The sequence below is a fragment of the Salmo salar genome, chromosome 09, assembly GCF_965601325.2.
Source record: "Salmo salar chromosome 09, fSalSal1, whole genome shotgun sequence".
NCBI lineage: Eukaryota > Metazoa > Chordata > Actinopteri > Salmoniformes > Salmonidae > Salmo > Salmo salar.
The window spans coordinates 8880095-8897118 of record NC_138299.1 but is presented as its reverse complement, the minus strand read 5'-3'; the positions used below and the strand labels follow the sequence as shown (position 1 = coordinate 8897118).

At 42.0% G+C, this 17024-nt stretch overlaps 1 protein-coding gene across 6 annotated transcripts in view; it reads right to left on the bottom strand.

Annotated features, from left to right (window-relative positions):
* The window catches only part of LOC106610669 (procathepsin L), a 44978-nt gene that overhangs the window by 4261 nt on the left and 23693 nt on the right, over positions 1-17024 (bottom strand). For 5 of the 6 annotated variants that reach the window (XM_045723359.2, XM_045723357.2, XM_045723358.2 and 2 more), the window contains exons 5-9: positions 13669-13866; positions 3341-3538; positions 1850-2015; positions 1138-1246; positions 754-855 (exon numbers count right to left, since the gene is read on the bottom strand). In XM_045723359.2, the coding sequence (XP_045579315.2) occupies positions 756-855; positions 1138-1246; positions 1850-2015; positions 3341-3538; positions 13669-13866 (771 nt within the window). In that variant the 3' untranslated portion in view covers positions 754-755. The remainder of the gene's footprint in view (positions 1-753; positions 856-1137; positions 1247-1849; positions 2016-3340; positions 3539-13668; positions 13867-17024) is intronic. The other variant, XM_045723362.2, reaches the window with a different exon arrangement.

The window sequence follows — 17024 nt, the reverse complement described above, 5'->3', positions numbered from 1 at the left end:
ATTTGATCACCCTGTTGCAGGGGAACTTGTAGTGTATTTGAGGTTTTAAAAAGCTTCTGAAGTTTGTAATTTCCACTTTGAAATTTCAGACTAGATTTTTGTTTTGTATTAACCCCTACCAAAATTACCACCCAAATAACAATTAACATATCCTGTTGCTGCAGGATTATTTTCATGCTGTGGAAAACTGTCTTAAATGAAGATACTACATCTGTAGTGTGCATGAATCACTGTGCATCACAATGATTAAGTTGATTTGATATGTTTGTGGGAAAATGTGTGATGAATTGCCAAACGGAAGTAACTTTTGGCCTTGCAAAGTAAATACGTTTTATTTACTTCTAGATCTGCTTCAATCCAATATGAATGTTTACTCAGTACACAAAGGCCCTTCTGTCTGGGAGGGAGGATACACAGTAAAGCTGTATCGTGTATCAAGCTGATCATGTTGATCATTTGAATAATTGGGATAGACACTGCTAGTAGGGTCTATTTAATCTGTATCGCTGAAGCGTTACCGATTGCGCGATAGAAATGTAAAGATAATTAAAGCAGTGAATGCAGTCTCCGCTAACACAGGAAAATTGCCTTCAAATTTCAGTCAAGCTGAACTTCCGCGATACGGATTGAATAGAGCCCTTGGTTATTAAACTATAGATATAGTTGTGATCTAATGCTATGGTAACTAATGAGATAGTAAGCGAGTATAGATATACAGTAGTTGTAATAGACACTGATGCCCGTAAGACTCACCCTTAGACCAGGGGGTAGCTGGAGGCCGTGGCGATGCCACACTGGTTGTGCTTATTCCTGGACATCATTATGTAGCCCTTATCTCCCCAGTCAAGGCCCCAGCTAGAACACACACATCAAGCAAACACTTAGCATTTAGCAATGGCATAGCAACATTGATATTAGTGTGTTGGACCGCTTAAACCACCTGTTTTAAGCATCATAGTTTGTTCTTGGCACATTAGATCCCATTCTAACTAACCACCGCGACCCTAATATAACAGAGCCCATCTCTGACAGTACTGAGATTAGGAAATACAACTGCAACACCATTGGCTTATGGTTTCTCTTGACCAATCAGATAGGCCTAGCTTGATTTCATACAGCATACAGTATGTTGTTTACCTGTTCTTCACCAGCCAGTAGTCCTGGCCATCATCACTAGTGCCATAGCCCACAGCCAGCACACCATGATCCAGCTGATCGCTGCTGCAGTCTGGCTCATCATAGACACCTGGGAATGAACAACCATTCAGTTATTCTCAATATACTGTACACACAATCAGCCTGGTATGAGGTTATATGTGTCACATATTGAATATTTTGCAAAGGATATGTATCATGACTGTTGATGCCCAAGTCAATACATGGCTTTCAATGTACAAAACACACAGGGAGTATTACTGTACATCTAAGAAAAAAGATAACAAGTCACAGATCATTCAGTACACAGTTATGAACCATAACTTATGGAGTCTCAATTAAGCTTTCATAAGCCCTTTATAAGGCCTACCTACATAAATGCTTCAAAAATCATTCATGAGAAAATGTCATACTATTTAAAGGGCAGTATAAAACCTATGCCACATTTGTTAAAGAACCAGATGTCACGACCTGTTATTAGCTAAAGGGTTAAGGTTACAAAGGGTTTATAAAGGGGTTATTACGCTTTATAAGTTATAGTTTGTTTAAAGTTTGACCAAGATGACAAGTGTAGGTCCAGGTTGGAGAAAGGCATGTCTTAAAAAGACTAATCTGATTAATCTAGAGAGAGCCGGGTCTTAAAAGGCCTAACCATATTCATCTGGAAAGAGGCATGTCTAAAAAAAGACCTCACCTGATTTGTAGAGCTGGAAGGAGGAGTGTGCAGCATCAATGGCTACAGACACAGGTCCGACGGTGGCCACGGCCTGCTGCAGGGCGCTCTCGTCACCGCTGGTCATGTCAACGTACCCGGTGCAGGTGGCACCCAGACTGTCTGGCTTGTAGTGGCACTTCTTGTCCTGTCATAGAAAGACATTGTTAAATATACACTGTGGAAATGTAGTTGCAAATTGTTTACGGCAAAAGTTCAGTAGAAAAGCATTATTTTGCCGGTAGGTTAAAATATTATGTATTCTTAAAATTGGCCAAAAATAGCATGAACTAGTATAAGTAAGCACATATATTATATTCACACCTAAATGTGTCATTGTAAAATGAGGCTCTCAACTGTCTGCTCCTTGTCATCTGATTATATTGCACCACTAAGCATTTACACTAGATGTCACTGTTGTGCTTCTTCCTTGAGTCAGGAGGGGGTTAATTCAGAATGTTGGAATTGGCTCCAATTCAATTCATGAATTGAAATTAGAATGGAAATGGCCACACCCCACAAGATGTAGAATTAGAATTTGAGTGACAGGAAGTAGAATTGAATTCAGTGCAATTAAAATACATTTCACTCAGTCATAGAACATGAATTTCATTGAATCTGACAGTTCATTCTTCCAGCTACCAAAGAACATATCACCTTTCTCTGGAAACAATGTTCATACTCCTTTAACCTTAGTGCTTAGAATAGCGAAATATATTTCCACCAACCATTTTCATTTGTTTTGCTTCTTTTTGAAGGCCTCAGGGTCAACTTGAGGGTTCAACTATGCATTCTGGGAAATGTAGTTTTTACCCCATATTTTAAGAACATTAAGTGATTAATGAAATATAACAACTTAGAATATTCACGTACAAGTTTTGTTTTCCTTGATCATTCACGTTTTAAAAGTTTGTCCTGATAATCAATTGTTTCAACAATATTTTATATGCATGTATATAACAACATGTTTGATGTATTTATGTACAAGATGTAGGACTGTATAGACTACACCTATTACGGAATAGAATAATTCGAATTTAATTTAATTTCACTTTTCAATTCTATTTCCTTTCATTCAAATTCGAATTGCAATTTTGTATCCTGTTTAATACTTCAATTAAAATTAAATTCAAATTCAAGAATTGAATCGGAATTTATGAGGCATTCTCATTTAAATTATGAATTGAGCCTAACCCTGTAGCCTACTACTGCTCTGTGTGGGGCTGATGTGGGCTGGCGTGAGAGAAGGATGAATTTGATCCTATTGATCTAAGGTCAGTTTGGCATTTCTCATTTCTAATGCTTAACCATTGGGCTTTAGGGAGAGCCATCTGATGCAAGATCTGTACCTAAAGACAACTTCTATCAAGATCTGGGGTGTATTCATTAGGTACCAAATGGAAGAAAATGAACTGAAATGTTTTTAAATGTGTGGTCCAATGAACACAACCCTGCCCACTGTTCAATGCTCACCTCAGCATGGTAGGCATAGGAGTCCTCAGTGTCCAGGCCTCCAGGGGCCAAGGACTTGATGTACTCGAAGGCCTGGTCCATGAGACCACCCATGCAGCCCATGTTGCCAAACTTGCCGGAGCAGTCAACCAGCTGCTGCTCACTGAGGGACACCAGCTTATTGGTCTTCCTGTAGTGCTGGCCTTCCAGAGAGCCAGTCTGAGGGAGGGAGGGATGGAAGGAGGGAGGTAGGTGGGGAGAAAAAGTACACTTAAAGCCCACACTAGTAGATATCTACTTTTTCGAGCTGAGAGACGATGGCCAGAGCTTACCCATGATATTACACAACGATCTAAGTTAGTAAGTCATTGTTTTAGTCAAAGTATGATATTTTGGGACTTGAAGTGACAAATCCAAACTGCCCACTTCGTGCAAATCCATGTGAATGTGGTATATTTTCCTGTCATATGACAGCCTACGTTTCATTTCAGGAATGGGTTTATTTGAATGTTACCACTCATCAGCATGGCATTGCTTATTAATCAGAAACAGATGCAAAGTTATTCCTATTTGTGACTGAGATGAGCCAAAGAGCCTTGTGTCCACTTGGCTGCCTGAGTCGTGGCCTAAATTAAAAAAGGAAGTGCAAACTTATGTTTTCGGACCTATAATTTTCCCACCCAGAAAATTGTCATTATCCATTGGCTAATTTTGTAAATTCTCACTTATTTTTACATTTTAGTCATTTAGCAGACACGCTTATCCAGAGAGACTTACAGTAGTGAATACATACATTTTATTTTCATTTCATGCATTTTTGTATTTTTTTTTGTACTGGCCCCCCCGTGGGAATTGAACCCACAACCCTGGCATTGCACACACCATGCTCTACCAACTGAGCCACAGGGAAGGCTGTTTTTGATGTAGTCTGTATTAAATATATATATATATATATATATACACACAGTGTGGTCCAGTGCATTCGGAAAGTATTCAGACCCCTTGACTTTTTCCAGTCTTATTCAAAAATTTATAAAATCGTTTTCCCCCTCATCCATCTACACACAATACCCCCCAATGACAGAGCAAAAACAGGTTTTTAGACATGTTTGAAAATGTGTAAAAAAAATAAATTTAAAACTGTAATATATTACATTTGCACAGAAAAATACAAAAATTGTAGGTTTTCTTTTGCTTTACGTTGTTAAAGCACCTTTGGCAGTGATTACAGCCTCGAGTCTTCTTTGTTATGATGCTACACGCTTGGCACACCTGTATTTGGGGAGTTTCTCCCATTCTTCTCTGCAGTTCCTCTCAAGCTCTGTCAGGTTGGATGCACAGCTATTTTCAGACTACAAAGAGAAGCACAGCTGCGAGCTGCCCAGTGACACGAGCCTACCAGACGAGCTAAATCACTTCTATGCTCGCTTCGAGGCAAGCAACACCAAGGCATGCATGAGAGCATCAGCTGTTCCGGACGACTGTGTGATCACGCTCTCCGTAGCCGACGTGAGTAAGACCTTTAAACAGGTCAACATACACAAGGCTGTGGGGCCAGACGTATTACCAGGACGAGTGCTCCGGGCATGTGCTGACCAATTGGCAGATGTCTTCACTGACATTTTCAACATGTCCCTGATTGAGTCTGTAATACCAACATGCTTCAAGCAGACCACCATAGTCCCTGTGCCCAAGAACACAAAGGCAACCTGCCTAAATGACTACAGACCCGTAGCACTCACGTCCGTGGCCATGAAGTGCTTTGAAAGGTTGGTAATGGCTCACATCAACACCATTATCCCAGAAACCTTAGACCCACTCCAATTTGCATACCGCCCAAACAGATCCACTGATGATGCAATCTCTATTGCACTAAACACTGCCCTTTCCCACCTGGACAAAAGGAACACTTATGTGAGAATGCTATTCATTGACTACAGCTCAGCATTCAACACCATAGTACCCTCCAAGCTCATCACTAAGCTAAGGATCCTGGGACTAAACACCTCCCTCTCCAACTGGATCTTGGACTTCCTGATGGGCCGCCCCCAGGTGGTGAGGGTAGGTAGCAACACATCTGCCACGCTGATCCTCAACACTGGAGCTCCCCAGGGGTGCGTGCTCAGTCCCCTCCTGTATTCCCTGTTCACCCACAACTGCATGGCCAGGCATGACTCCAACACCATCATTAAGTTTGCAGACGACACAACAGTGGTTGGCCTGATCACCGACAACGACGAGACAACCTATAGGGAGGAGGTCAGAGACCTGGCTGGGTGGTGCCAGAATAACAACCTATCACTCAACGTAAACAAGACTAAGGAGATGATTGTGGACTACAGGAAAAGGAAGACCGAGCACGCCCCCATTCTCATCGACGGGGCTGTAGTGGAGCAGGTTGAGAGCTTCAAGTTCCTTGGTGTCCACATCAACAACAAACTAGAATGGTCCAGACACACCAAGACAGTCGTGAAGAGGTTACGACAAAGCCTATTCCCCCTCAGGAAACTAAAAAGATTTGGCATGGGTCCTGAGATCCTCAAAAGGTTCTACAGCTGCAACATCGAGAGCATCCTGACTGGTTGCATCACTGCCTGGTATGGCAATTGCTCGGCCTCTGACCGCAAGGCACTACAAAGGGTAGTGCGTACGGCCCAGTACATCACTGGGGCAAAGCTGCCTGCCATCCAGGACCTCTACACCAGGCGGTGTCAGAGGAAGGCCCTAAAAATTGTCAAAGACCCCAGCCACCCCAGTCATAGACTGTTCTCTCTACTACCGCATAGCAAGCAGTACCGGAGTGCCAAGTCTAGGACAAAAAGGCTTCTCAACAGTTTTTACCCCCAAGCCATAAGACTCCTGAACAGGTAATCCATTGGCTACTCGGACTATTTGCACTGTGAGCCCCCCCAACCCACCCTGCAACCCCTCTTTTTACACTGCTACTACTCTCTGTTTATCATATATGCATAGTCACTATAACTATACGCTCATGTACATACTACCTCAATTGGGCCGACCAACCACTGCTCCCGCACATTGGCTAACCAGGCTATCTGCATTGTGTCCCACCCACCACCCGCCAACCCCTCTTTTACGCTACTGCTACTCTCTGTTCATCATTTATGCATAGTCACTTTAACCATATCTACATGTACATACTACCGCAATCAGCCTGACTAACCGGTGTCTGTATGTAGCCTCGCTACTTTTATAGCCTCGCTACTGTATACAGCCTGTCTTTTTACTGTTGTTTATATTTCTTTACCTACCTATTGTTCACCTAATACCTTTTTTGCACTATTGGTTAGAGCCTGTAAGTAAGCATTCCACTGTAAGGTCTACACCAGTTGTATTCGGCTCACTTGACAAATAAACTTTGATTTGATTTGATCTCTCCAGAGATGTTTGATCGGGTTCAAGTCCAAACTTATTCCATCAAGAATGATGGAGGCCACTGTGTTCTTGGGGACCTTAAATGCTGCAGAATTGTTTTGGTACTCTTCCCCAGATCTGTGCCTCGACACAATCCTCTCTCGGAGCTCTACGGATAATTCCTTCAACCTCATGGCTTGGTTTTTGCTCTGACATGCATTGTCAACTGTGGGACCTTATATAGACAGCTGTGTGCCTTTCCAAATCATGTCCAATCAATTGAATTTACCTGCATTGTTTTCAAAAGAGCAACAACAAATCCTTTTGAGAGTAGCAGGAGAGGAAATGTCACATATCGGTGTGTAGCCTCAGTTCGATCGATAAGTGGTTCATATAGATTACAGTTTCTACGTGAAGGAAGATGTATGAGATCAAGTCTTACTTAACTTTTTAGTAGAGGCCAGGGATCAAACATCGTGGATTCCTTACGATGAGAAATTGGCTAAATCTTCCACAGGTAAACGTATTTTGGGTTGAAGAATCTAGGCGAAATGCCAGGGGAATGGATTCTAAAGGTAACACATTTAATTATATAGCCAAACACTCCTTGCAAACTCAGAAAGCCTTGGGGGGGGGGGGGGAATCCTCAGTCTTCAATAAACAGAGGCAAGAAGAACGACACCATGTCAGACAGGCCACTTCCTGCATGAAATCTTCTCAGGTTTTTGCCTGCCATATGAGTTCTGTTATACTCACAGACACCATTCAAACAGTTTTAGAAACTTTAGGGTGTTTTCTACCCAAAGCCAATAATTATATGCATATTCTAGTTACTGGGCAGGAGTAGTAACCAGATTAAATCAGGTACGTTTTTTATCCAGCCGTTTTTTATCCAGCCGTTTCAATACTGCCCCCTAGCCCTAACAGGATATCGACATAACCCGAAAGGCTACTCAGCAAGGAAGAAGCCACTGCTCCAAAACCGCCATAAAAAAGCCAGACTATGGTTTGCAACTGCACATGGAGACAAAGATCATACTTTTTGGAGAAATGTCCTCCTGTCTGATGAAACAAAAATAGAACTGTTTGGCCATAATGACCATCGTTATGTTTGGAGGAAAAAGGGGGAAGCTTGCAAGCCGAAGAACACCATCCCAACCTTGAAGCACGGGGGTGGCAGCATCATGTTGTGGGGTGCTTTGCTGCAGGAGGGACTGGTGCACTTCACAAAATAAATGGCATCATGAAGATGGAAAATTATGTGGATATATTGAAGCAACATCTCAAGACATCAGTCAGGAAGTTAAAGTTTGGTCGCAAATGGGTCTTCCAAATGGACAACAAAGTCAAGGTATTGGAGTGGCCATCACAAAGCTCTGACCTCAATCCTATAGAAAATGTGTGTGCAGAACTGAAAAAGTGTGTGCGAGCAAGGAGGCCTACAAACCTGACTCAGTTACACCAGCTCTGTCAGGAGGAATGGGCCAACATTCACCCAACTTATTGTGGGAAGCTTGTGGAAGGCTACCTGAAACATTTGACCCAAGTTCAACAGTTGAAAGGCAATGCTACCAAATACTAATTGACTGTATGTAAACTTCTGACCCACTGGGAATGTGATGAAAGAAATAAAAGCTGAAATAAATAACTCTACTATTAGTCTGACATTTCACGTTCTTAAAATAAAGTGGTGATCCTAACTGATCTAAGACAGGGACATTTTGCTAGGATTAAATCTCAGGAATTGTGAAAAACTGAGTTTAAATGAATTTGGCTAAGGTAAGTAAACCTCCGACTTCAACTGTATGTATTGCTGATTTCATTTTGTGTTTTTGTTTCGATTCAAATTTCACCAGATTGGGATACTGGAGTGTGGGATTTCTGCGAGGGGTTAGGGTGCTAACTTCATGATCTGGTAACTCTTCCGAGAGGTCGCCAGTAGAATAAGGGAGTATGGACAAATTTTGAAAATGGTTTTAGCAGTAACAGTATGTTGCTATGCTCTTTGACATTTGTCGACGAGATAATGTTTTTAAGAAAAGTTTAATGTAATAATTTGTCATATTATCAATGCTTGTCTGGATTTCCTGAAACAGAAATTAATTGAACTAAACTGTTGTTCTGATCTGTGCTTTTTTGAGGTTATCATGGAAGGTGACGTCAGATCATATCTTAATGCATGGTAGGAATAATTTGACCACAAACAGGATGTGTGAACCTCAAAACCCTCCCTTACCGGCTGAAGAAAGAGAGACAAAGGCGTGCAATGCGACAGTGACTTTTAACACTTCTGAGTCTGAGCCATAAACCGGGGTGCAAGCGGCAGGAGTGCTGAGAACTGCTCAGGTGAGAGACTCTTGTATGTGGGAGAAACGGATGTGTCTATTTGGATGTTGGAATCGGGACATTAGCCAGGGCCATCAAATGGGACAGGCAAGAGTTACATTTGTCGTTGGGAAGATGAACTGTAAACAATATCTGAAAAAGACACGCTAGAATGATAAGAAAAGGACGGGGGGGGGGGTTCTACACACTGCGAACAATTTAGACTAAGGATGCATTGGGATACTGATCTTTCATTACCAGGCCACTCGTGACAGGAAAACAGGGACAAAGGGGGGCTGTAATGAGAATTACAGACAATAAAAGGTTTTGTTTATAAATGTATGTTCTAACAGGGATGATGTGTGCTGAATTGAGAAGCTGGAATTCGAGTCCTATACTCAAAGTAAGCACTAAGGACTGTCATTTTAAATTTGGGTTGGATAATTTATAAAATGTTGTAATTATGATTTGGATACAGCAAGAGAGAGTTTCTACAGAACAGTGAGGGGTGGGGGCCCTGCTAAAATTTATTTGGCCCGAGGGAGGCTCCAGAAACATTATCTCTAAGTGTCCTCCGACAGGGAGGTTGTTTGTTATAGAAATCACTTGATATCTTGGGTCAACCATGATTTTTTTTTCTCTCTTTTGTTTTACCATGTCATCATAATTATGATGTTAGTCGCATCAACGGGTGATGTGAAGTTATTAAACATGTACTTTTTTCTCTTTTCTTTTCAAATCAATATGTTTTTAGGTTTCGTGGAACATAAGATTGATAATTTTTCCAGAGGAGGGACTGATGTATATTGACTAATTGATTTGAGAATGTTTTAGTATGGGCAAATGTATCTATAGCAGGAGGCGAGGTGTTTGAGACAGAATGTTTACATAGGGCTGTTAAGTGAGATGGAACGTGACTGCAGTGGAAATCTGTGGGAACTCATAAATTAACTTTTTGGGGATAGGGGGCAATATTCGGAATTTTGGATGAAAAGTGTGCCCAAAGTAAACTGCCTGCTACTCATGCCCAGAAGCTAGGATATGTATATTGGTAGATGTGGATGGAAAACACTCTAAAGTTTCCAAAACTGTTAAAATAATGTCTGTGAGTATAACAGAACTGAAATGGCAGGTGAAAACCTGAGGAAAATCCATCCAGGAAGTGCTATTATTTTCAAATGGCTGTTTTTCCATTGAAAGCCTATCCACCATTTAAAGGGATAGGACCCAGATTCCGTTCCCTATGGCTTCCACTAGCCGTGAACAGTCTTTAGACATGGTTTCAGGCCTTTATTCTGAAAAATGAGGGAGAATGAGCAGTTTCAATGAGAGACCAGTGGAAAGTCCCCAACGTGTTTGGTGCGCAATCCCGAGAGCGCGCCTTTCGTTGTTTTTCTTTTATATTGACAACGCTTTTGTCCGGTTGAAATATTATTGATTATTTAGGCTAAAAACAACCTGAGGATTGATTATAAACATCATTTGACATGTTTCTACGAACTTTACGGATACTATTTGGAGTTTTCGTCTGCCTCTTGTGACCGCATTTGAGCCATTGGATTACTGAACGAAACGCATTGGATATAAAGAGGGACTTTATCGAACAAAACAAACAAGTCTGCATAAACGTTCGGCTGGAGACAACCTAGCTCTGCCGAGTTGCATCGGCTCCGTAAGAGACGAGTCGGCAGACCTTGGAGACTGTCAGGGGAAATCGGGTAACCTCGGATTCTCTCGGGAACGTAGACGCTGGGGACTCCTCAGTGGGATCCTTAGGCGAGGGAGTGGGACCGGAATCAGACCTCCTCTCCCTCCTACATTCCCGTAGCCGCCCATTGATCCGGATGGTCAAGGCAACGAGCGAGTCAAGATCCGTAGGCAGCTCCCGGGCTGCGAGCTCGTATTTTACTTCCTCCGATAATCCGTGAAGGAACGTGTCAAATAGGGATTCTGGGTTCCAGGCACTCTCAGCAGCCAATGTGCGGAAATCAACCGCGGGAGTCTTGAAGAAGATGGAGTACCTTTTGGGCAGCCTCTCTCCCGGGACAACTGAGAATCTAAAAAGATTTTTACCTCAGCCACGAACTCCTCCAGACTGAAGCACATGGCAGATTGTTGTTCCCACACCGCTGTAGCCCAGGCGAGAGCCCACATCAGCGTTATAAGGTACGCTATCTTTGAGCAGTCCGAGGGAAATGACGAGGGCTGTAGCTCAAAGATGAGGGAGCACTGGGAGAGAAACTCCCGACAGGTTCCCGACAGGTTCCTGAGGCGGTAAGCAGGGTTTTTGGGTAGCCGTGGTATCCTGAAGAGATGCGCAGCTGAAAGCAGGGTAACTGAGGGGCTGAGAGGTTACTGTCATGGCTGGCTGCCTAACAGACAATAATTGGTCCAGCAAATATACTTCCATAAGACCTCGAAGAAACTCCTCGTGTCTCCTTGGGAGGAGACGGCGTTGCGGAGCTGGTCTGAGTCTGCTGAGGTCAGTGATGGCCAGTTCGTACTAACACGACTCAGGATAAGACCCAGATGCAGACACAGGAGAGAGACTGAAGGTTCAATATAGAGAGAAGTTTATTAAAACCACAAGAGGCAGGCAAAGGGCAGGTCGAGGATAGGCTGAGGTTCGTAACCAGGTCCGAGTCTGATAGGTACTGGGCGGCAGGTAGGCTAAGGGTCAGGACAGGCAGAAGTTCGTAAACCAGGTCAGAGTCAGATAGGTACAGGACGGCAGGCAGGCTTGGGGTCAGGGCAGACAGCATAGGTCGGAACCAGAAGAACTAGAAAACAGGGACTACAGAGAACAGGAATATGGGAAAAACACACTGGTAGGCTTGAATGAGACAAGACGAACTGGCAACAGAGAAACAGAAAACACAGGTACTGTATAAATGCCCAGAGATAATGAGGAAAATGGGCAACACCTGGAGGGGGGTGGAGACAAGCACTTGACAGGTGAAACAGATCAGGGTGTGACACTTAAGTATCAAAACTAAATGTAATTGCTCAAATATAATTAAGTATAAATCTTTTCAAATTCCTTATATTAAGCAAACCAGATGGCAAATTATTTTTTTTCTTCTTTTTTTTTTCTTCCAAATGAAGCCAGATCAGAGGCAGTAGGGATGACCAGGGCGGTTCTCTTGATAAGTGCGTGAATTGGACAATTTTCCTGTCCTGCTAAGCATTCCAAATATAGCGAGTACTTCTGGGTGTCAGGGAAAACGAATGGAGGAAAAAGTACATGATTTTTTATTAAGAATGTAGTGGAGTAAAAGTAAAAAAATATAAATAGTAAAGTAAATGACTAAAAGTTCTTAGGGATAGGGGGCATTATTCGGAAGTTTGGATGAATGAGGAGCCAAAGGTAAACTGCCTGTTACTCAGGCCCAGAAGCTAGGATATGCATATAATTGGTAGTATTGGATAGAAAACACTCTAAAGTTTCCAAAACTGTTAAAATAATGTCTGTGAGCATAACAGAACTGATATAGCAAATTTATTTTTGGAGGTGACACCTTTTAAAATGCCTGTCTATGGGGAAATCAATGGAATACGTCCCAGATTGCAGTTCCTAGGGCTTCCAGCAGATGTCAACAGTCTTTAGAAAGAGTTTCAGGCTTGTTTTTTTTTTTAATTAGTTAGAATTTGTAGTTTTTGTAAGTGGCTCCCATTTTGTCTGTAGTGTTGTGGCGCACTTCGTTATTTATCTCCGGTAATGAACATACTATTCTCCGTCTTAAATTTGATCATTTATTTACATATTAGAGTACCTGAGGATTGATTAAAAACGTAGTTTGACTTGTTTGGACGAAGTTTATTGGTAACTTTCGGGATTCATTTGTATGCATTTTGAACAAGGGAAACCGGTGGATTACTGAGTCAAGCGCGCCAACTAAATGGACTTTTTTGGGATATAAAGAAGGACTTTATCGAACAAAAGGACCATTTGTGATGTAGCTGGGACCCTTTGGATTGCAAACAGAGGAAGATCTTCAAAGGTAAGTGATTTATTTTATCGCTATTTCTAACTTTCGTGACGCCTCTGGTTGGTTGGAAAATGTTTGTAATGCTTTTGTATGCGGGGCGCTGTCCTCAGATAATCACATGGTGTGCTTTCGCCGTAAAGCCTTTCTAAAATCTGACAAAGCGGCTGGATTAACACGAAATTGTGCTTTTAAACGATGTAGGACACTTGTATTTTCATGAATGTTTAATATTACGAATTTTCTATTTAGAATTTCGCGCTCTGCAATTTCATAGGATGTTAGCCCAAAGAGGTAGTACATTAAAGTATTTTTACTTCAAATATATGTACCTTTGCATAGTTTTAGGGCCACAGCCCACAATGTTTGGAAAACAGCCGAATACAAAAATGTTGACATTTACAGACTGGGGATATAAGATACACCACCCAAACACACACAAGAAGCAACCTATTATCACACAGTCAAACTCTCATTTCATTTAGTAAGTTCACCATTCTGCCGTTCTCACTGTTGTTTCGCTCTCAGCACACAAACACAAGACATGATACAACGGTAAAAGAGTAGAACAGGCCGAACAATTACTCTACATCTAAGTAGAGCAGAGTCTATGCTGTAGTTAACTCACTCTCTTAACACCTTCCAACCCTCTCCCTCCCTTACCGTGCTGAAAGCCCAGCAGGAGCCACAACCCTTCTGATCCTTGATGGAGGTGACATAGCCATTGTCCCTCCAGTCCATGGTGGTGGGCAGATCGTTGTCCCCAAGCATGGGTAAGAAGGTAGAGCCACCGCGGGGCTTGGAGGCATTGAAGGAGCCCAGGCAGCGCTGGGAGATGATGCGTCTGTACTCCTCGTTTTCCTGTGATAGCACAACAATAGACATGCACTGAGTGTAGAAAACATAAGGTAATACCTACTCTTTCCATGAAATAGACTGTCCAGGTGAATCCAGGTGAATGCTATTTTCCCTTATTGATTTCACTTGTTAAATCCACTTCGATCAGTGTAAATGAAGGGGACGAGACAGATTGAAGAAGGAGTTTTGAGCCTTTAGACAATTGAGACATGGATTGTGTATGTGTGCCATACAGGGGGTGAATGGGAAGACAAAAGATGTAAGTGCCTATGTACGGGGTATGGTAGTAGGTGCCAGGCACACCGGTTTGTGTCAAGAACTGCAACGCTAGTGGGTTTTTCCACAGTCAACAGTTTCTCCTGTGTATCAAGAATGGTCCACCACCCAAAAGACATCCAGCCACCTTGACACAACTGTGGACAGCTTGGGCCAGCATCCCTGTGGAACGCTTTCGACACCTTGTAGACGTTGTTGTGATGGCAAAAGGGAGTGAAAAGGCGACTCTCACAGTGAAGAGGTGACTCCGGGATGCTGGCCTTTTAGGCAGAGTTGCAAAGAAAAAGCCATATCTCAGACTGGCCGATAAAAATAAAAGATTAAGATGGGCAAAAGAACACAGACACTGGACAGAGGAACTCTGCCTAGAAGGCTAGCATCTGGTGTTTTGCAGGTACTATTTAATGAAGCTGCCAGTTGAGGACTTGTGAGACATCTGTTTCTCAAACTAGACACTCTAATGTACTTGTCCTCTTGCTCAGTTGTGCACCGGGGCCTCCCACTCCTCTTTCGATTCTGGTTAGAGCCAGTGTGCGCTGTTCTGTAAAGGGAGTAGTACACAGCGTTGTACGAGATCTTCAGTTTCTTGGCAATTTCTCGCATGGAATAGCCTTCATTTCTCAGAACAAGAATAGACTGACGAGTTTCAGAAGAAAGTTCTTTATTTCTGGCCATTTTGAGCCTGTAAACGAACCCACCAATGCTGATGTTTTCTTGCTTCTCTAATCAGAACAACAGTTTTCAGCTGTGCTAACATAATTGCAAAAGGGTTTTCTAATTATCAATTAGCCTTTTAAAATGATAAACTTGGATTAGCTAACTCAATGTGCCATTGGAACACAGGAGTGATGTTTGCTGATAATGAGCCTCTGTACGCCTATGTAGATATTTCATAAAAAAATCTACCGTTTACAGCTACAATAGTCATTTCCAACATTAAAAATGTCTACTGTCACGTCCTGACCAGTATAGAGGATTATTTGTTATTGTAGTTTGGTCAGGACGTGGTAGAGGTTAGTTAGTTTATGTATTCCGGGGTTTTGGGTTTCTTTTCTATGTTTGTGTTTCTATGTTAGTTAATTGGGGTATGGACTCTCAATTGAAGGCAGGTGTTTTCTAGTTGCCTTTGATTGGGAGTCCTATATATTAGGGTGTGTTTGGTCTTGTTGTTTGTGGGTAGTTGTTTTAGCACTGCTATACGTGTGTAGCCTGCTATACTGTTCCTGTCGGTCGTTGTTTTCTTGTTTTGTTCGTGGTGTTCACTTTATAATAAATTAACCTCTTACATCTAGATGTTCCGCTAGCGGAACACCTGCTCCAATATCCAATGATAGGCGTGGCGCGAATTACAAATTCCTCAAAAATACAAAAACTTCCATTTCTCAAACATATTACTATTTTACAGCATTTTAAAGACAAGACTCTCCTTTATCTAACCACACTGTCCGATTTCAAAAAGGCTTTACAGCGAAAGCAAAACATTAGATTATGTCAGCAGAGTACCCAGCCAGAAATAATCAGACACCCATTTTTCAAGCTAGCATATAATGTCACAAAAAACAAAACCACAGCTAAATGCAGCACTAACCTTTGATGATCTTCATCAGATGACAACCCTAGGACATTATGTTATACAATACATGCATGTTTTGTTCAATCAAGTTCATATTTATATCAAAAACCAGCTTTTTACATTAGCATGTGACGTTCAGAACTAGCATACCTCCGGTGAATTTACTAAATTACTCACGATAAACGTTCACAAAAAACATAACAATTATTTTAAGAATTATAGATACAGAACTCCTTTGTGCAATCGAGGTGTCCGATTTTAAAATAGCTTTTCGGTGAAAGCACATTTTGCAATATTCTGAGTACATAGCCTGGCATCACAGGGCTAGCTATTTAGACACCCAGCAAGTTTAGCCTTCACCAAACTCCGATTTACTATTAGAAAAGTTTGATTACCTTTGGTGTTCTTCGTCAGAATGCACTCCCAGGACTGCTACTTCAATAACAAATGTTGGTTTGGTCCCAAATAATCCATTGTTATATCCAAATAGCGGCGTTTTGTTCGTGCGTTTAAGACACTATCCGGAGTGTAAATAAGGGTCACGCGCACGACGCATTTCGTGACAAAAAAATTGTAAATATTCCATTACCGTACTTCGAAGCATGTCAACCGCTGTTTAAAATCAATTTTTATGCCATTTTTCTCGTAAAAAAGCGATAATATTCCGACCGGGAGTGGTGGTTTTCGTTCAAAAAGAAAGAAAGTAAACAATGGAGTCGACTCGTGCACGCGCCTCAGTTTCATAGTACTGTGACCGGCCACTATCCAAACGCGCCAATGTTTTTCAGCCAGAGCCTGCAAAGCCACGATTCAGCTTTTTGCCGCCTTCTGAGAGCCCATGGGAGCCGTAGGAAGTGTCACGTAACAGCAGAGATCCCCTGTATTGGATAGAGATAATCAAGAAGGCCAAAAAATGGTCAGACAGGGTACTTCCTGTACAGAATCTTCTCAGGTTTTGGCCTGCCAAATGAGTTCTGTTATACTCACAGACACCATTCAAACAGTTTTAGAAACTTTGGAGTGTTTTCTATCCAAAGCTAATAATTATATGGATATTCTAGTTTCTGGGCAGGAGTAATAATCAGATTAAATCGGGTACGTTTTTTATCCGGCCGTGAAAATACTGCCCCCTAGCCATAACAGGTTATGATGAGCACGCAATCCGCTGCATATTGGTCCACTTTTTCCGACAGCGATTTCAACATATCTTCTGACGAAGAGGATCGTGACATCTACACTGTATTTATGTTATTATGTTATTTTAATGGACCAAAAATGAGCTTTTCTTTCAAAAACAAGGACATTTCTAAGT